At 46.8% G+C, this 20015-nt stretch overlaps 1 protein-coding gene and 1 pseudogene across 1 annotated transcript; both read left to right on the top strand.

Annotated features, from left to right (window-relative positions):
* The first annotated feature begins 12239 nt into the window (after positions 1 to 12239).
* Positions 12240 to 17761, top strand: S100A11 (S100 calcium binding protein A11). The gene is made up of 3 exons (XM_037500288.2): positions 12240 to 12303; positions 15890 to 16042; positions 17412 to 17761. The coding sequence occupies exons 2-3, from the start codon at positions 15896 to 15898 to the stop codon at positions 17565 to 17567; spliced, it is 303 nt and encodes a 100-aa protein (XP_037356185.1). The 5' UTR covers positions 12240 to 12303; positions 15890 to 15895; the 3' UTR covers positions 17568 to 17761.
* A 1766-nt stretch (positions 17762 to 19527) lies between these two features.
* LOC119237301 (U6 spliceosomal RNA) lies at positions 19528 to 19622 on the top strand (annotated as a pseudogene).
* Positions 19623 to 20015: the final 393 nt, after the last annotated feature.

A 20015-nucleotide genomic window follows, 5' to 3' on the forward strand; every position in this document is an offset into this window, starting at 1 on the left:
AATGAGCAGGGGATGCAAAAAAATAATTCAGAAAAAAATTCAGAATGGTGTTCCAATCAAAGCTTGTTCTGTGGGCAGGACAACTGTGAAAGGACCTATGTTTGTGTAAGTCTGTGGGAAGAAGTTTGGGAATGTCCTTACCAAATCAGTCAGTAGGAAGTCTTCTCCCAGAGGCCTCCAACAAATCCCTGAAGCTATAGAAACTCCAGAGACTTGGCATCTAGGGACACTTCAGGCCCTCAGGATTTCTCTTGCGATGGTCCTTTCCATTATCACACTGGCCACAATCCCTTCCAGCACCCTATACTTACCACCATCTTCCTCACCAGAAAGCTCCACAACCCAGCCAACTATCTCATTGGCTCTCTGGCCACCATGGACCTCCTAATTTCCACCTTGATCATCAGCGTCACATATAAGACCAATTACACCTGGAGTTTGGGCCAAATCCTATGTGACATCTGGCTGTCCTTTAACATGACACGCTGCACTGCCTCTATCTCTGTCATTACTCTGAATATGCACTGGGTCATCACTGATACCCAACAGAGAGAAGGCCACGTGGCCTGTGCCATCTCCACCTGCATCTTCACCCCATCACAATTCTGGTGGTGGCAGATGGAAGCTATCCGCAGCCACTGCAGCACGAGTTCTATCCCCAGCCAGGGAGCTAACAGACATGACACAGCAGACCTCTCTTGTGTCGCCCGCTACTCCCCTCAGCAGTGTGTTTCAGTAGATCCAGCTGTTCTGTTCCCCACTCTGACTCTGGTGAATCCTCTCACCCACCCCAACACCTCTGGCCTGTACCCCAGTTTTTGTATGCATAAATAAATAAATCTTTTAAAAAATAATCTTAGCCATGTAAAGAGCACTGAAGTTACCACCAGCAGGGAGTTAAAGGTCTTTCCTAAACCAGATGAAACTCAAGATGCCTCCCTGTGCTGGAACTTTCCCCAGTAACTGGCGAAGCCCTGTGAACACTGTTGGATTTGTCAGGATGTCAGGGTATCACAGCAGTATAGGCAATGCTCTGGGATTCTTCTCTTGGGCATTTTGGTTCCTTCCAAAGCTTGAGACACAAATGTGTTTAATAAGCACTTCAAAATTTCCCCCACCTTGTTCTGAGAAGATCCTGGATTTCACGCTATGTCTTGGGAGTTTTAAGTCTCCAGACAAAAAGAAGTACCAGCCCATTCTGAGAAGCACCCCAGTCAACAGCTCTCAGTTTTCCCAGGTTCACCTTGAGACATACACCCTGTGGTCCTACTCGTGGTTTTGAGCCTGAAACAGACAAAACATTCCAATAACCAAAACTCAAAGAATATGTGAGCTGGGAAAGGCAAAACAGATCACCAGGGGTTCGTGGTGATGGGGCACGTGTTCAGAAGGTCAGCAACCTGGCCAGGCAGGTGGGGACTCTGGGCTCACCTTCCCAGTTCCTCCTTCCTCACACCACCTCCTCTCACCACCTGCAGTCACTTCATTTCTGCTGTGGCCCCAGCTTGATGGGCCTGAACCACCGTGGGATATATTACTTACATATTTATATAAATAATATTTATCACACATTTAAAACTATATCCGGGTTTTTCTAAAGTGTGAATTCAGTCATTTCCTTCTTCTGTTAAAATAAATTATTTTGAGGAATATTTACTTTTATTGCTAGTCAGTCAAGATCCAGATTCCTGAATGGGTAAAACAGGCAGAAGCGCCTCTAAGGTACCCATGTCTTAACAGGCTGTGCCTTCCAGGGTGGGCAACAGTTAAGTAAAAAGAGAGCAGATGTTAGTCAGGAATATTTTCCATAGATTTCAAACCTGCAGATTATAAACCAGCCATTTTCCACTGCAACTTCTCAAGATGTGCAAAAAAATTCAGTTTATTAACTAAACAATGAAATTCTTTCAGGTTTCAAATCTTTTTTCTGGACCCTGACTTGGGGCCTTGTTCTTCATATCTAACTAATTCAATGACAAAAAGAGTTAAGGCACTGAGAATACACAGTAATTTCCAAAGTGGGGTCGTGTCCAGTTGCCAATTGCTTCATAACAATCCACCCAAAACTTAGTAGCTTAGAAACAGCTTGCTTTTGCTTCACAGAGTCAGCTGGGGCAGTCTGGGGCTGGAAGATCCAATCCTAAGTCAGCTTGCTCACATACTGCCGCTGGTGCTGGCGACTGGCTCCTGTCACCTGGGGCTCCTGTCACCTGGGGCTCCTGTCACCTGGGCCTGTCCAGCACTCTGCTTGGGCTTCCTCACAACAGGACGGCAGTAGTGCCAGTAGTGTTATGGCAATTTGGGGAAAATACAGCCTACCACTGCTCCCCAACACCCATTCCACCCCAATTTTTCTCAGCTCATTATGGTAATTCCATCCCTTTGACCAGTGAATGGTTCAGGGATAGGCGGTTCTAAGCCAATTAGGGCCATGAGATTTTAAGAGAAACTTGCACAGAGTGTCTGGGAAAGAGAAACAAGTCTCTCCACTGGACAGGAACAAGGAAACATGTGTCCTGGATGTGTCACCTGTGACTACACTGGTAATGTGGACTTCAAGGTTAAGAGGACAGCAGAACCACATCCCTGATGACATCACTGAACTGAGTCAGTCAGCCCTGGGGCCTCTCCAGTCTCAGGCCGCCTGCTCTAGAGACAATGAATAATAATGTGGTGATTGCTTAAAGGGGCTTGAGTCAGCTTCCTATTGTCTTCACCCAAAAGCACCCTCACTCACACTTTTTCTTTCTAAACTGGGATTGGAGTTGAGCTAACCTGCCCACCCTAGACCTTCCAAGAGCTGGGGTTGGGGAAGAAGTAAAACTGAAGAAGGTGTTATTCCTCCAAATTTCAAGCCATCAAAAAAGACCACACTGCAGACCACAAGAATCTTTACATTTTTTATTTGTCAAGTAAAACTCCTCATACCTTCTACTACCCCAACACATCCCTGGCCTAGACCTGGGGTATGAGTAAGGAAGACTTTAAATGCCCTTGGGAAAGTGGGATGCCACCAACATCAAGGTATTATACTAGACATTCTCCTCATAAAGGACTTCAAGGGCTGACAGTGCAATGGGAATGGCACACACTTCAACAACTATAATGCAAGATAATCTGACACATGACACAAAGAAATACAGATAAAGAGTAAACCAATGAAGAAAAAGATCCATTTTGGTTTGAAAAATAAGTGAGTTTCAGGGGGAGGCTCTTTTTGAGTCTGGGGTTCTTTTAAGTAGAATCTGGACGTGAGAAGATTAGGAATCATTCCAGATGGAAAGAAGGAAAAACAAGAATAAAAATCATTAAGTGGAAACTGTGGGGTGCCTAGAGACTGGTCAACATGTGACCTTGCACTACCCAATCTGGGTCATGACCAGGCTACTGAGCTACAGCAAGTCCTGGAGACCTTCAGCACACGAGGCACAACCCCTTACACTACCCAGTTATGGGATCACGTGCCCCTTGAGAGGACTGGGCTGGCTGAGGCTTCAGATGAACAGCATTCGGGGCTCCAGGCAAGAAGCAAAGCCATGTAACAATCAGCAGAAAAGAATTTCAAGATTTTAACAACTAGTGTGGATGAGCCAGTGAGCAAAGGCTGAGAGATCAACAGGCAACAATAGAAAGTTCCAGTGGATGAAGAGAAATAAAGAAAAAAACATTTAGATTACAACATAAAGGACCTTGTACTCTAAGATGAAGAATTTGGGCCAAAAAATTCAGTAATACAAACACATTGAGACTATTTTGATGACACTTTCAGATCACAACAGATTGGAGATGCACCTGATGTGGTGTGTGTGGCCTTCTTGAAGCAGAAATGCAATGTATGTGTGGTAATTTGCTGCGGGTCCTTGTGAAAGAGAAAATTTCTCAACTCTAAAAACAAATATGTAGATGGCTCAAACGATTTCCAGCCACCAATGTGAGAGATGTCTAGAACAGATGAAGAAAAATGTAGGTGTGTACCAGGAATTAAATCTCACCAGTTTACACAGGGCCTGTAACTGCTCTGAAGGTGCCATCACAGCAGTGAAGAAGTTAACAGGACCAGTAATTAAGGCAGAGGCAACGGGAAGTGAGAGGAGGGAAGGGCTTGGAGGGTTATGATAATGACACCCAAATTCTGCAAAGGAAAGCTTGCAAAGCACAATCATTTAATCCACACAGCAATACTGTGAGCAGTAATTAACATTTTATAGCACCCCACCATTTAAAGAGGCCTTTTATATTTATTATCTCCCTAATTAGTATCCTATCTTACATATGAAAAAATTGAAGCTCAGAATTAGAAAACAGCTTATCTGGTAAGGAATGGGCTGAAATTCAAGTTCAGGCCTTAGATTCCTAGTTCAGCAGTTCCCTTTCCCTTTATACCATGGTGGCCTCAAAGATTTAGTCATTCCTTACTGAGCAAGACATGTAAACTATGAAAGAAGCCTGTGCATCTCCCCTTAGAGTTCGTATCTTCAAAACATAAACCCCCTAGCCTGGGATGGACTTAAGGAGCCTCATCCCAGAGACCAGGTGACACCTTCTGATGCAGATGGCTGCATTTCTGGAAGGATCCCATTCATGTCAAATTAATCAGTTTGATTTGGGGATCTTCAAAGATAGAAATCGTGACACTTTTATCTTTGCATCCTCAGACCCTTGGACACAGTCTGGTACTCAATAAACACTTGTTGAATAACTTACTGAATATAAATTTAAGGCTCTTGGAAACATCCTGAAATCCCCCTCCCCAATAAAAAACCAACACAAAGAGTTGAACAACTCTTAGAGCAATAAGTTATTTAACATTATGTCATGAACATTAAATTATACACAATTAAACTAGGTCCAGCCCCTACCCTGAAAGCTTCATGTTCATTCAGTCCCACAAAACTCAGTGGGTCTTACTATGTGCAAGTTCCTACCAAGGACAAAGACTGATCCGTCATCTCAAGGACCTCACATGCTAGCAGAAAAATTGAAACATTTATTAACAAAAATCCCTTTAATATATAGAGGCCCCAAAAAAAATTCCTTTATAAAACAGTATGGGAAGACAAAGGTAAAGATGAGGGAAATTTCATGAAAGAGGAGACCCATGAAGGACCCATAGAATTTTATCAGAGGGAAGTGAAGTTAAGGATGCTCCCCAATCGACACAGCTTGAGTAATGGCAAGAGGTGAGAAGGTGCAGCGGCTCTTTCAGGGGTCACCAGTGGTTCCACTGGTTAAAGCATAGAGTACATAAAGGAAAATGGCAGTGATGCTTAGAGGTCCTCTGCCCCAGCCCAACAGTGTCAATGCAGACTAAATATCTGCTTTTCGCTCTTGCACTCCATTCTAAAGCCTCTCATGGTCTTCCATGAGCTCAGCTTGATGCGGATGACCCACCCAACCCCCTTCCTCAAGCTCCTTAATTCCCTCGTGGCCACTCCATTTAAATCAGGATCAGTTTAACACCCATAGCCAAGCTTGGATTTTGCCATCATTCATACAATGCTAACCACAAACTATTAGTCTCTCTGCATGATAATATTCCCCAAACTCCTCACACCCCCAACTCTCTCGTTTCCACCCAACTTGTCCTTCAATTTCACAGAGACCCTGTGCCTCCCACCTCCCATGTCCTTGCTCCTTCCTTTTTTGTCCTGACTTCAATGACCAATCAAGTGGATTACTTTCAGCTCCTTCACTGTCTTATCCTTCTGTTACACCCATCCTGTGAAGCCCTAACCCTAAATCTATTCTACAATCCTCTCTCTTAAGTCCAATGACTGAACTTGTGAGCACACTGAAGAAAGGCATCCAGTACACAATGAACAACTGTGTGGATTAGAATCACTGCAAAATTAGAGCTTCCTCAGCTTCCACACTCTGCCATTCTGGGTCATCTCCCTTTTGTGTTTCCCTCTGAGACCACCAAGCATCTCCTCAAGTCTCTACTCAAGTCCTCCATCCACTACCACCAATATCCTCACCTCCTGCTTCCTGCATCAAGGGGGTATGTAACCCACCAAACCGGGTCTTTCACTCACACCAAACTCTGAACCACGAGAATTATTTTTAAACAAAGGAGCTTAATTTGAGATAACCATCAAGGGAGTTGGCAGGATAGGCACCCTGTAGGGTGATTATCAGGCTTTTCTGCCTTTCCTCCATTAGCATTAATGATGGATCCTTGCGGTCCTGAACACATGTCTGATGGTGGGCATCTGGAGGGGGTGTGGGCAGATGTAGGTGGGTACACCTGGGCTGAGACTGGGCTTATAAGGGCACCGTCATGGGGAACTGAATCACCAGAAGCAGAAGAGAGCAGAGCCAGCAGAGCAGCAAAGGAGAAGCAGAGAACACCAGAGAGCCCAGAAAGAGTGAAGATTCACCAGGGGCTGGGAGGCCTGCCAGTTTCCCAGCCCCCCAAGCACCTTGCCTGCCCTGTACCTGGTAAAAGCTCAATAAAGCCTGAAAAGCCATTGAAGGTTGTAGGACTCTCCTTTACCCATCTGCTCGGATCATAGAGATCCTGCCACTACACACCCCAAAACAAGCAGCTCTCTGAATGGCAAGAGAGCTGGGATTTTGTAAGTCGGGGGGGGGGGGGGGGGGGGGAGGAATGTGAGCGAGAGCAGGGCTTCACATTTCCAGGTCAGGGGGCTGTAGGCAGTCTGGGAAGGGGAGTCGGGATGTTTGATTTCCCAGGAGTGTTTTCTCAGCAGTCAGCAGATGCTTGTGTCTGATGATACCGTCAACCCCAGAGGGGCATGGAGAATTTAATCAGGGACGGAACAATCAATGTTCCAAGTTCCCAGGAATGCAGGCAGAGCCAGTTGATGGTTAATCATGAGGAGGGAATGAGGGGTACAATTCAGTGAGTTAACAGTTAATGTCATTCACCTGTTACTCTATCACCTGTTTCCTTTCAACCTCACACACTTGCCATCTTGTTCCCATGACTTCTCTACAGTCCACCCACGCTGCTTTCTGGGGCCTTCCGGTTGCTGCTCCATCTCTCCCCCCTTCACAAGTCAGTTTCGTCAAGTGGGTAACCCTCACTCCCTGCCGCTACTCTCCTTCTCCCAGTCATTCCTCGATCCACAGCCATTTGCCTCTGTCCCTGCCACCACATCAATACCGGTCTGGCCAAGGTCTCCCAGCATCTAGTTGCCAAATCCAGCAGGCACTCACAGCCTTTACCAGACTGTCTCTAGAGCCTTCCTCCTGTCCACACTCTATCTGTCTTGAAGTTTCTCCTCCATGGGCATCATGACACCAGAGAAGCCTCTGCATCTCCTGCTTCCCGGATCATTTCTCTTCTTTTATGCTGGATCATCTTCATCCTTGTTCTTTAGATATTGGTTGGTTCACAGAAGCATGGCTGAGCACCATCAGAACAGAGACTTCGCCTACCTTGTTCTCCTCAGTAGCCCCGGTGCCTGCCGCAGCTCCCCACTCCCAGCAGGGCCTCCTGGGAACCACTGAGCATGTGTACAGAGTGGTGGGGATATGCAGCCAGCAGGGCACCAGCTCTGCCCTCAGTCAGCTTGCAGTTGGTGGGCAAGACATATAAGTAACCAGAAAGTGGCAGCTGAGTGTGGTAAGAATTACGACAGAATCAGCAATGGGAGAACACACAACGGATACAGGACAGAATTGCACCAGCATCAAACTGTGACCACACATGTGAAACTCTGCCTAGGACAGACCCTCATTAGAGACTCAGCACCTGAGGTCTTCATCGGTGGCTGGTCACGGTCAAGCAGGCACCCAAGTGCCAGAATCCCAAGCTCCCAGAGAAAAGCCCGTGTTGTGCATAAATCAGAACTTGTAGGAGGAGTTTAGGCACAGAAATCTCAGTGGTTCTTAATAGGTAACCTGCAGAATACAATCCAGTTTTCCAAGCAGGGCCCTTAATGATCCGACCATTCTCTCCAGTCGCCATTCTCATCTCTCCAATCTCATATCCTACACCTTCTGCTTCACGTTGACCATCACTCCATGTCCAAAGCCCAGCACTAGTGAACCGCCTGCCTGGGAACACACACGCCTCACGAACCTTCCTTACTTTTGTACAAGTCATGATGTAAGGCATCCCCTGAACTCATTGATCTAAGTTCTAAGCATTTTGTATGAATTGTGTCTAAATCATCACAAAAACCTTATGAAATAAGTACTCCCTTCTGTGTCTCTCTCAGGAAAGAATTTTCTCCACTATATAGAAGGGGAAACTGAGGCATAGAGCAAACAAATGACTTGTTAGAGTTCTTACAGATGACATGTTTTGGCACCAGATTTGACCACAAGTCTAGATCGAGAGTCATTGTAAACACTGCAGGAGGTCACTGACTTTGCCTGGATTCACCACCGCACCATCCCAACCACACTCTCTGCCTGATGAATTCTTATTCCTCCTTCAGTACCAGATTAAGAGTCATTTCCACCTGCTTCCCAAGTTCATTCACCACTCCCCTCTGGGTAATGTCATTGTACCTTGGTTACACACCTATTAAACCTGTGTCACACTCGACTGTGTCCATTTAAAACCTATCCAACCGTGCACGGAGCTCAGGTTACACAGAGCACTAATCTGCATTGTGGAAGTCCCCACATGTATTTCCTGAATAGCCCCTTTCTATACCTGATTGTTGTGTCCTGCTATCAATTTACCAGCCCTCACTCACCCTCAGCTCCTTGCCAGCTTTAGCCCTGTAGTTTGATGCGTTGCTGACCTACTTTGCCAAGTCTACCTTCATCAAAGGAATGCTCCCTCCTTTGACTAAATGCCTGAGAGTGACCCCTTTTTAGCCTGCCCCTGGGAAGTGACTTCCACAGGCAGTCCTAGCCGGGCAAGGCTGATCCCCAATCTAGTTCTGGCCAATTCATATTTTCTCAGTTCAACTCTTCAGTTTCACCCAAGCTACCTCAAGGAGCAGAGGAATTACTCAAATGTCTTACAGAAAATCAGGAACTCTAACCACTCAACTAATATCCAAGTAACAACTTCTTTTATCTCCAATCTTTCCCCTTCTATTCTGTGCATTTACCAAAGTTTCATAGCTCCTTTTTATTCATTATGTCTGCTTCTTCATAGCCTTGATTTGCCATGACCTCATGATTCTTTCTGTGCAAATGCTCAGGTTCAGCTCTTCTAAGGACTGGTTCTCAATGTGCTTCTAATCTCAGTTTCCCAAGAACAAGAAGTTGATTTGTCCTGACTGATATTTTCTTATCGTGCTGTGTAACATCTACTGTTGACCGTTGATGGGCTAGCAGTGCTTGAGCCCAGAACTAACTTCATCCCAGTCAGCTCTGACAGTAATTCAAATCAAGCAAAACATCCCTAACCAGGTTGACCCTTTAGCCAGGGCTAGGAGTTTTCCCTTAATGCAGATCATGGTGTGAGGGCCCTAGGATTCAGATATGGAATAATTTAACTTTAATATTTTTGATCATAAACTCTTTGGAGAATCAGATAGAAGTTATGGCTCCCTCCCCAGAAAAAAAAATTCTCTAATGCAGAAAATTTCACATATAACTTTAGGGTAATTGTAGACCCCAGCAGCTATCCATGGAGTTACCCCCAAACCACCGTAAGGTCTAAAGCCTAGCCATAGACACGTCAAAGGCAGACACTGGTGTCACCTTCAGGTTGCATCTGCAGGGCCTAACCCTGCACTTGGCATATAATAGGTGTAAGGGCAGAAATGGGCACAGAGCAGGTTCTCTATGATCCAAGCAGACGGGTAAAGGAGGAGAGAATCCTGGACCCTTCAGTGGATTTTCAGGCTTTTATTGGGATTTACCAGGTACATGGCAGGCAGTGGTGCTGGGGGGCCAGGAGGCTGGCAGGCCTCCCAGCCGCCATCAAGTCTTCACTCTTTCTGGGCTCTCTGGCGTTCTCTGGTGGTCTCTGCTCTCATGGTTCTGCTTCTCTTGTGGTTCTCTGCTCTCTTCCATTCGTTCTGCTGGCATCCCCATGACGCCGCCCTTATAAGCCCAGTCTCTCAGCCCAGGTGAATCTACACATGCCCACACCCTACTCCAGGTGCCCGCCATCAAGTATGCATTCAGGACCACAAGGATCCATCATCAATCCTAATGGCAGGAGGGCAGAAAAACCTGCAGTAGGTTTCAAAAAATATTTGTTGAATAAATAAAATGAAAAATCAATTTATTAGTTAAGGTCCAAGAGATTTTTTTTCCAAAGTCAGATCAAAGCTGCAAATTTTGGATTTGATATAAAAGGCATTGGGGGAACCATTTTATTTGGTTCTTTTGTTTTGTTGTGTTTTGTTTGTTAAGTAGGCAAGTGACCAGAGCTGAGTCATTTTTACAGGTTTTTAGGGAAATGTGTTTCTAGCAGTCAATAGAACAGATTCAAGGTCAAAAGACCAGTTAGAAAATTGGAGGAAAGAGGAAATGAAACTCAGAACACTGGGGATAGGAATAGAAAATATGAGGGTTGTGGCACGCAGACCTCTCCTGCCGCACCCGATGCTCCCCTCAGCAGTGTACTTCATCAGTCTGCCTGTTCTGTTCCCCGCTCTGGCTCTGGTGAATTCTCTTACCCTCCTGTGCTTCTGACTGTACCCAGTGCATGTATAAATAAATAAATAAATAAATCTTTAAAAAAAAAAAGAAAGAAAGAAAATATGAGGGTCGGATTCAAGAGAGAATATAAAATTTAAACTGATAGTATTTGGCACTATGGAATATTGCTATGATGGGGGGAGGGGTTATTCACTAAAAAAGGGATTTTCTGGATTCAATACTCTCAAGTTGAGAGAATGGCAGTACCATTAACAAATACAGAGGAGAAACAAGTTAGGAAAAGCAAGTTCTTTCTTGAATTATTGTGTCTGAGGTGCAGGTGGGCCTTGCTAGTGATTCAAGAAGGAACAGCTGGAAGGCGGGTCTGGAGCAGGTGAGCGGAGGTGAGATCTGCCACAGGTAGATGACCCACTAAAGCTACAGGAGCAGGGCAGAGGTAGGGAGGGATTTACGCAGCACCTCACCCCGTTATCTTTCCTCTGCATTCCCTGGCAGTTTTTGAAGGCTTCTCAAAGCAGTCATTTTCTTTTTTTTTTTTTTTTTGACAGTCACAATAATCTTATGAAATAGGAAGGCAATGTGACCTATTTTTACAAATAGGGAAATAGAAGCTCAGGGAAACCAAGGGTTTTGTGAAAGTATTGCAATGAAGTAATAGACCCAGGATTAGGACCCAGAGCTTCTGCCAACACGTCCTGCGCTCTTGGGTGGATTGTTAATTTCAGCACTAGTTTGGATGTCTTGGTTTATTGGTTTAGAGAGAAGTTTGTGACAACGATGAGACACCTGGCACACCACCACAGGTTTTGTTTTTAACTTATTTTTAATGAGGTACCATTGTTTCACATGCTAGTTAATTTTTGGACAGTCTAAGATGTCTCCCCTCAGGTGTGGTCACAGTAACTCTCCCACCACCCAAGCACCCACAGTCCTGCCTCCACAGGAGCCCACACAACCACCACTGTTTATTAACTGCCTTCAGCATGACCAAGAGGCAGCCGGACTTTCAGGGAACTTTTACCTACGGTTTATGGTCCACACACCTCCAGCACGTTTTTCAAAAGGGGTCTTCTTGGGCCTCCCTGGCGGCGCAGCGGGTTGAGCGCAGCGCTGTAAAGCTCTCCGCAGCCTCCGCAGCGCCAGTTCGATTCCCGGCCTGGCAGGGGAGATACCCACATGGCGCAGCAGACCTCTCCTGCATCGCCTGCTGCTCCGGGCTTTCCATCTGCCTGTTCTGCTCCCCGCTCTGTCTCTGGTGAATCCTCTCCCCCTGCCATGCCTCTGGCCTGTACCCCAGTCCTGGTATAAATAAAAATAAATCTTCAAATAACATAAAAAAATAAAAAGGGGTTTTCTTGCCTATGTAAGCTGGACCAGCAGAACGAGCTCCTAAATGGGAAAGACCGGGGCACATCGGGGACATGGACAAGACAGCCTTCCCGAAGGTCACTGCACAGAGCTTTTCATGGAGATAAGTAAAAACCTTCACAAGCTCACAGGGCAGGAAAGGGCTTGGTGAAGGCTGGGAGAGGACCATGAGTTTTTCGTGAGTTCACACTGAAACCGGGTGTCTGGAAAGGCAGCCGCCCAGGACAAGTCCGGATCCGCCGGGGCGGGCTGGGGGTGGCCGCTGAGTCAGGCGGGGCCGGGCCGGGCCGGGCCGGGCGGGGCGGGGCGCGGCGGGCGGAGACTAGAGGGCCCCGGCGGGGCAGAGCCGTCCGCGTCCACAGCCTCGGCGCCTCGCAGCTCCCCGACACGGTAAGCCGGCGTGTTATGTGTTTTCCCCTCTCAGGACAAGAAGAAAGCAGCAGCCCACTACTTTCCACCAGCCTTGATATTTGATTTATGTAGGTGGACGTGGCAGGAAGCAGAGCCGGAGAAATTAATCTGGGGTGGGAATTAGGGACGAGAAGAAGAAGAAGCCCTAACACTAATTATCCCTTAATAACAGCCCAGCGGCGACCGAGGAAACGTGCCCGACTTGCGGAACAGATAAGGTTTTGGGGCGGGGGGGGGGGGGCGCCCCGGCCCGCTGCGCCCGGGAGGCCGGGAAAGAGGCCCCTGGGGTCCGGCTGGGCCCGGAGCCCCCCGCCACCCGGAGGCACGGGCCGGGCGGGGCCCTCGCGGGCGGCCCCGGCTGTTTTGGAGGCCAGCAGGGGCGCGTTGCAGAACTGGGTCCTGTGAGCGCTGGAGAAAATCCGAGTTTCGGCAAAGCAGCCGGCGAGCGGCCGGGACCCAGGCTCTGGAACTCCCACGGAACGCGGCCAAGAATGTGGGAGGAGCCGCGGGGCTGCGCCCTCTGCTTCCCGCTGCCTTTCCTCCCGCCGGCTGTTGAGGCACCCACCCAGGCACCCGTTGCTTTCCTTTCAGCTCTTTCCATCCGCACGTTGAATTCTCTTTTCATCTTTTCTTTTTTTTAAAGACTTATTTATTTATGCATGCAAGAACTGGGGTACAGGCCAGAGATGCGGGGGTATGAGGGAGTGAGAGGATCCACCAAGACAGAGTGGGGAACAGAACAGGCAGACTGACGGAAGTACACTGCTGAGGGGAGCAGCAGGCTGGCTAGTCAGGAGAGGTCTGCCGCGCCATATGGGTAGCTCCCTGGCCGGGGACCGAACTTGTGCTGCAGTGGCTGCAGATAACTTCATAGGTTGCGTCTTAACCCCTTGCACCACCAGGGAGGCCCCTCTTTTCATCTTTTATTTTAAGCCACCTCCAAATCTACCTCCGCCCTGGCCTCTCTTTAGTGAAGGGAGTCAGCGAACTTCACCCGCGAGCTAAGTAGGATTCTCTTCTGCCCACAAGCCATGAATGGATTTTACATGTTTAAATGGTGGAGAAAAATATTAAAGGAAGTGTAATATTCGTGACACTTGAAAATCATGTGCAAATCAAACTTCGATGTCCGTAAATATGGTGTTAGTGGCACTCGGCCACACGCAGTCGTTCTTGTGTTGCTGGGGTTGCTGTCCCTGCAACAAAAGCAGAGTGATGGAGACTGACATATTTACCATCTGGCCTTTCACAAAATGCGTTTGCCAGTTCCTACTTTAGTGTGTTGGCCTGTGCCCCACTTACTCCCCTGCTTCTCCTTTCCACTCAAAAAGGGAGAAGTAGTGTGACTTGGCACCTTGGGAAGGCAGGTCCAGCTCGCAGGGTGGGGACGGCCTGGAATGATTGCCTTGGAGAAAGGCAGCCCTGGGAGGAAAGGGTTAAGAATGAGAACCTCAATACTTGAGTCTTTTTTCCAGTCTTATTTTTTTTTCCTTTCCTCAAATGTTGAATGTTTAACTGCATTTTTAAAATTCTTTCACAGTAACCATTTATCATACTGCTTTTTCCTTCCTATAATGGTTCCCACAAACACAACTCCCAGGATGCAGTCAGGTGTGAGAAGCCGACAGGTGTGGAGGTAGCCACCTCCAGGCAGGAGACCTGGGTCTCCTCTCCTGCGCACCATGTTCCACCTTGGGCCACGCTTTCCCACCTCCTGGGAACTGTTTCAAAGTCCCCTCTAGCCCTACAAATTTTGCCATTCTATTTCAGTAATTCAATAATTGTGTTTCTTTTTCTCTGGGACACTCCCTAGAGTTTAGGTGGGGGGTTAATTATCTCCTTGTGGCTGATAGCCACAAGGAAAATTTTTAAGAGGGGAAAAAATGAAAGTCTCAATTACTGTCAAGACGGATGTTAAGGAGAACAAAGCAGAAAGCCACTTTAAAACAGGAAAGTCAAAGCCATCTGAATACTGCAAGGAAAAGGAGCAGAAAAAGCATCTGTAGGTCTAGAAAAGTCAAAAAGCCCTTGCTTCTCATTCTGGAACGTGCTAGTTTATCTGATGTGTCTTCCCAGCCAACCTCTTCCTGTTACCTCACACTTTAGTTATAGACTGAGATTTTAGTCCTGATAAGAAAAGCTGTTGTGCAAACACATCTGTTTCTAGGCTGCAGAATGTGTTTGCCTCCCAAACCCTGAACCTACCAACCAATACTTTTCTTTCCTTGAGAAGTACTCATTGAGAAAAAATTCCAACAGTGTGGCCATAGGGAAAGAATTCACCCCGAGAAGAGTTCAGGATACTCTGGACACCCTGGGCCTCAGGCACCTGGCTGGGCTGGGAAAGCATCTGGTCAGGCAGCTGAAAAGGAGAAAGGCAGGAAGGAAAGAGACTTGGGGCTGGGCAACTAAGGGCTCAGATCATTCCTCAGCACGTTAATTATGGGGCCCGAACGCCTTCCGTTATGGGCTCCAGGAAGTCCTTAGGGCTAAATGCTAAATTGCAAGCGTCACCATCCAAACTTAGATTTTTAATTCCCGGAGAAAAAGCCTCAGAGGAAGGGTGGGGCCGGCAAGTTTTCCAGAAAATCTGCAGTTGCTGCTCTTATCCACTAGGGGGAATCCACTAGTTCCTCCCTCCCCTGGGTGCAGTGCGTCACTGCACTGCAGAATTGCCTAAACTGTTCTGTTGTCAGGAAAGGAAAATTCAGCACTGGATTTGCGTTCCCTTCTCCTCCTGGTACAACCACAGCCGTGTCCAGTTATGTAGATGCTATGGGAAGTGTGTGAATGGCATCATGAGAGGTCCCATATCAACCTTCCCAGTTTGAAGTGACAGACATTCCACCAGCCATTCCTGTGGGTATTAGTGACATTTGAGAAGTAAAAGGAGCAAAGGTCAAAAATTGAAGAAAGGAATCTGGAGGCAGAGATGCAAGGAGTGTGCCTGCCATGTCAGTTCCCTTCTCGTGCCTCAGTTTCCTCAGATGTATAATGAATGGTTTCTAACTTTCAAAGGTGAAATCTGCTTTTGAACATCTGAAAAGTTCTCAGATCTCCCACCCCACATACAATAATAACTGTGCTTTCACTTTCTTCTAGAAAATGCATGTCCCAGGAATTCTGTATAGCTCTAAAAGTAACCTCACATTCCTTTCATCACAGTCAGCTTTATATATTTTTGGAAAGTAGTAAATTATTTACTCTGGACAATGCTGGGTGTACAGATGGACATGTGGACATGTAACTATTCATAGATTTACCCATATATTCTAAAATCATCAGTAAGCTCTGTCACCCTCACTCTCGGTGAGTCTACTGCTTTCAAACATGCTCACTTCCTCCATATTTACCCACATAAATTTCACTAGCAATAAATATATGGCAAACTATGGGAAGGAAGCTCACAGAATTTGTCTTTCTGTGGTTGACTTGGGCCCCCCAAAAAAATGACCCATTGTTTCTGGGAACTGCTTTGACCCCAAATGAAGAGATAAGACTCACTGGGGTATTCTCATATCTGCCCCTTGACATCATACTGAACCCTCAATATTTCTCTCCAAAGGCAAAAATGTCCCGCGCTACTGAGACTGAGCGGTGCATCGAGTCTCTGATTGCAGTTTTCCAGAAGTACGCTGGAAAGGACGGTAACAGCTGCCAACTCTCCAAGACCGAGTTCCTAACCTTCATGAACACAGAACTCGCCGCCTTCACAAAGGTACTGGGACTGGGCTGCCTGTCACTACCAAAACGCTAATAAGCAGAGACAGGAATTGAATCTATAAGCACTTTGGATTGCTGGCCACTGGTCTGAGAGAACCAACGGACTGTTCTGCCATCTCTCTAACTGGCCTTTTTATGGGTTAAACAAAAGCAATTAGTCATAAGCAAACAGCCCATCAGAACAGCCAGTCAGTTTATCAGAATAGTCAGTCCATCACGGCTGATGTTCTTAGTATTCATCATATTCCGCCCCCAGAGTGTATTATCACTTCTCAGTTATCTTGACCTTGGTACATTCTGGCCTGCTGGCTTATTTCTTATGGCATCAGTGTCCAGTGCTTATTTGGGCATCACCAGGGTAGGAATCTCAGTTCTAAGGCAAGAGTTTTAGTTGAAAGCAAACAGATCATCAGTCACGTGTGTGCATGCAGCCTCTGCTGAGTGTGTGTGTACAGACTCCTACGCTAGGTCTGGTGCCCTTCCCCTCCTCCCTGGCCCCCTGTCAGTACTGTTCCAGCCCCAACCCCAAACTAGCCTCATCCTGAAACCAGGCCCTGGCAAGATGGCTAGGAATGAAGGACCAGCAGCTGAGCCCCCCATACTCCAAACTAAGGGTCCACATAGCAGGCCAGGCTGGACCCCTGAGCCTCAGAGTGAGCTCCTTTCGGGTCTTTTCTATTTTCTTTGAATAAGCTATGTTTTCAAGATCGAAGCTCTCTAACTCCATGACACAGAGAATGGGGATTTGCTTTTTTACCATTTAGTAGGAGGCCCTTGGTAAATGGCTTGATAGAAGAGTTTTCAAATTTTATTCTTCTCCCCAGACCTGTGGGGCAGCCCATCTGCATTAATGGGAATGTTCAGTCTCTGTGCCATCTGAGATGGTAGCCGCCAGCACATGTGCAGTCACAGGACTAATGCTCCCAGTCACTGGGTTTAAATATGTAACCAGTGGCTAGAAGTGTATATACTGGGGGCGTGGATGAGTGAAGGCTGAAGCTGATTAGACAGGGTCTGTGTCCTCTTTTCACTTCAAATCTCTCTACTTTTACACAGCTTATATTATTAGAATTGATGCAACACTTGAAAAAAGCATTCCACTGTTTTTACAAAATCAAATAAGCCCTGACTGTCACAGAAAGAATCTTGGACTAAAACCTGGTTTCACCTACAACCCTCCTTGGCAAGTCACTTTACCCTTTTGAGTCTGTTTCTGTGCCTAGGAAATGAGCACTGGATATTCCCTACCCTGGACCTCATACTCTTGTGAGAACAAAATGTGGAAACATATTCAAAAGCATCTTAGGAAGTACGACATGGAGGTGCCAGTATTATTGCCATTATTGTTATTATCATCTTTGCAGAACCAGAAGGACCCGGGTGTCCTTGACCGCATGATGAAGAAACTGGACCTCAACTCTGACGGCCAGCTGGATTTTCAAGAATTTCTTAATCTCATTGGCGGCCTGGCTGTAGCCTGCCATGAATCCTTTATGAAGTCTACCTGTTGCCAGAAGTAATCTGAGGAGCCCTTAGGCGTGGCCTGCAGGCAATTCCTTCCAGCCTCCCAGCCGTCCTCTCCTAACAGGCCATGCACACCCTGAGCCCAGCACGCCCTCCAACCCATGCAGGCCACTCCTGATGGCAATAATAAAGCACTATTTTTTTTTTTTTTTAAAAAGAACACGTACAGGAGAGTCTGTAAATTTGTGCATGGGGAGGGGAAGGATGGGAGGGATGTAAATTAGATTGTGGAAGCAGTTACCAGAAACTGCAAAGTAAATAGTAAAACTGCCTCTTGGTGATTGCACAGTCATGACTAATGAGACCCACTGAATCACCTCTCAAATATTAATGCTGATGGAGATGTCACTTGGCATTATTCACTCCTTAAATATCCATTTGCCCGCTGCAGGCACTGTCATAGCCTCTGAGGACACTGTCTGCAAGACTGACAAGGCCCCGCCTTCCCTGGGCTTACCTTCCTTCTAGTGGGGGGCTGGGAGGGGGAGGTAGCAAGGGTGGGGGGACAATGGATAAACAAACAACTAAGCAAAGGCCCCGGGGAGTCTGGTAGGGCCTTGGAGGGGACTTCCCTAGGTGGTGTGTTCTGCATGAATGGGGGCTGCAGAGGATGCTATTCTGATGACGTGCTGAGATCTGAAGGGTACGAAGGAGCAAACATTTCGAAAGAGGAGAGGGTATTTCAGTAGGAGGAACAGCAAGTGCAAAGGTCCTGTGGTGAGAAGGAGTGGGTGTGGGGGGATAGAAAGGAAGCCAGTTTCACTCTGGTTTGGGCTAGTTTCAACAAAGTGAAATTTCCTAAACCCTCAGTGAAAGCAGCAGGGAAAGAGGTGAGAAGGTTGGGGGCAGGGAGGAAGGGGGGGGTGGCTCAAGCACAGCTCAGAGGAGAGCAGCTATCTCAGAGCAAGCACTCCACCCTGCACAGCACAGGGGAGAGTGAGGTGTTTCCAGAAAACCACTGCTCCTTACCATCTCTGAGTTTTAACTTCTTAGTAAAAATTTCTCTGCATCAGTTTCTTCCACATAATGAATCGGACCATTTGAGACCATTTTTTGGCTCTCACACTTCACAATGAGGGCCAGTGCCCCAGGCTAGCAAGTCTCCCAAGTTTTTCAAACAGTGAAGTCTCCAGCTTCTTCCCTCGGAAGGTACCCCTAATATAAAAATTAAAGATAACTTTAAAATGTTATGATCCCAAAAAGCAGTGAGCCTGAGAAGAAAGAGGAAAATATCAGGCACCCAAAATATACTGGCCTCCCTTAAGATCCCAGGCTCAGGGAACCTACTGGAAACCTACTTGCTTGGCACATGTTAGTTTTCCTAAGAAGTAAGATCACATCAGTACCAACCTTCCAATCCAACAACTCCATGGAGTGCCTCTAGATGGCAAGGTAAATGAAGGAGAGAGACCAAGAGAAAGAGCTGACTAGCGAAACGAGTGACAGCTCAGTGAGGGGGTGCTGTATTTAAAGAGCCATTTGGGGTTACAGTTGGCAATGCTCAGTGGGCATCTGCAATTGAAGTCTAGAGAGAAGCCCCGCTTGAGATATGCAAACGACCCAAGTGCCCAAAAGCAAATGACTGGATGAAGAAGATGTGGCCTATATACACAATGGAATACTACTCAGCAATCAAAAAAGATAAACTCATGCCATTCACAATAACATGGATGGAGCAGGAAGGGATGATGCTCAGTGAAATAAATCAGAAGAAAAAAGAAAAATATCCTATGGTTTCACTTATATGTGGAATATAGGGAAGCCTAACAAAGGTTCAGGAAAAAGAAGGGGGTCAAACAGAGTCAATCCAGAGGAGGGAAGAGCAGCAGGGACTGCAGTGATGTGTCATGGGTGCTGAGGTGGTGGAAGAACTACAGGAACTACACCTGAGGAGAAAAATCAAATACTGTACAAAAACGAATAGTGATATAAGAAAATTAATTTTTTTAAAAAAAGGCAGCACATACACTAAAATTGGAACAAAACAGAGAATATTAGCATAGTCCCTGCACCAGGATGACAAGCAAATTTGTGAAGTATTGAATTTTGCTTAAAAAAAAATATGGGGGCCTCTCTTGTGGTGCAAAGGTTAAGATGCAACCTATGAAGCTAGCCGTAGCCACTGCAGCAGAAGTTCGATTCCCGGCCAGGGAACTACCCACATGCTGCATCAGACCTCTCCTGACTCTCCCACTGCTCTCCTCAGCAGTGCACTTTGGTCAATCGGCCTGTTCTGTTCCCCACTCTGTCTCTGGTGAATCCTCTCACCACCACCCCCCCCCCCCTCCCCCCTCCTCCACCCCACCCTGTGCCTCTGGCCTATACCTCAGCTCTTGTATGCATAAATAAATAAACCTTTAAGAAAAAATTTAAAGGCAGGGCTGGTGACCCACATCAAACAGTTACTATCCTGCAAATGCTGATGCCACTGCATCCAGTAGTAG

The sequence above is a fragment of the Talpa occidentalis genome, unplaced genomic scaffold (genome assembly GCF_014898055.3).
Source record: "Talpa occidentalis isolate TD23 unplaced genomic scaffold, MPIMG_talOcc4v2.1 talOcc4.9, whole genome shotgun sequence".
NCBI lineage: Eukaryota > Metazoa > Chordata > Mammalia > Eulipotyphla > Talpidae > Talpa > Talpa occidentalis.

Excerpts from the sequence above, each read along its gene's own strand:
- S100A11 (XM_037500288.2), top strand. The coding sequence starts at position 15,896 with ATGTCCCGCGCTACTGAGACTGAGCGGTGCATCGAGTCTCTGATTGCA. Across the intron at positions 16,043-17,411 it reads AACTCGCCGCCTTCACAAAG|AACCAGAAGGACCCGGGTGT; the intron begins GTACTGGGACTG and ends TCATCTTTGCAG.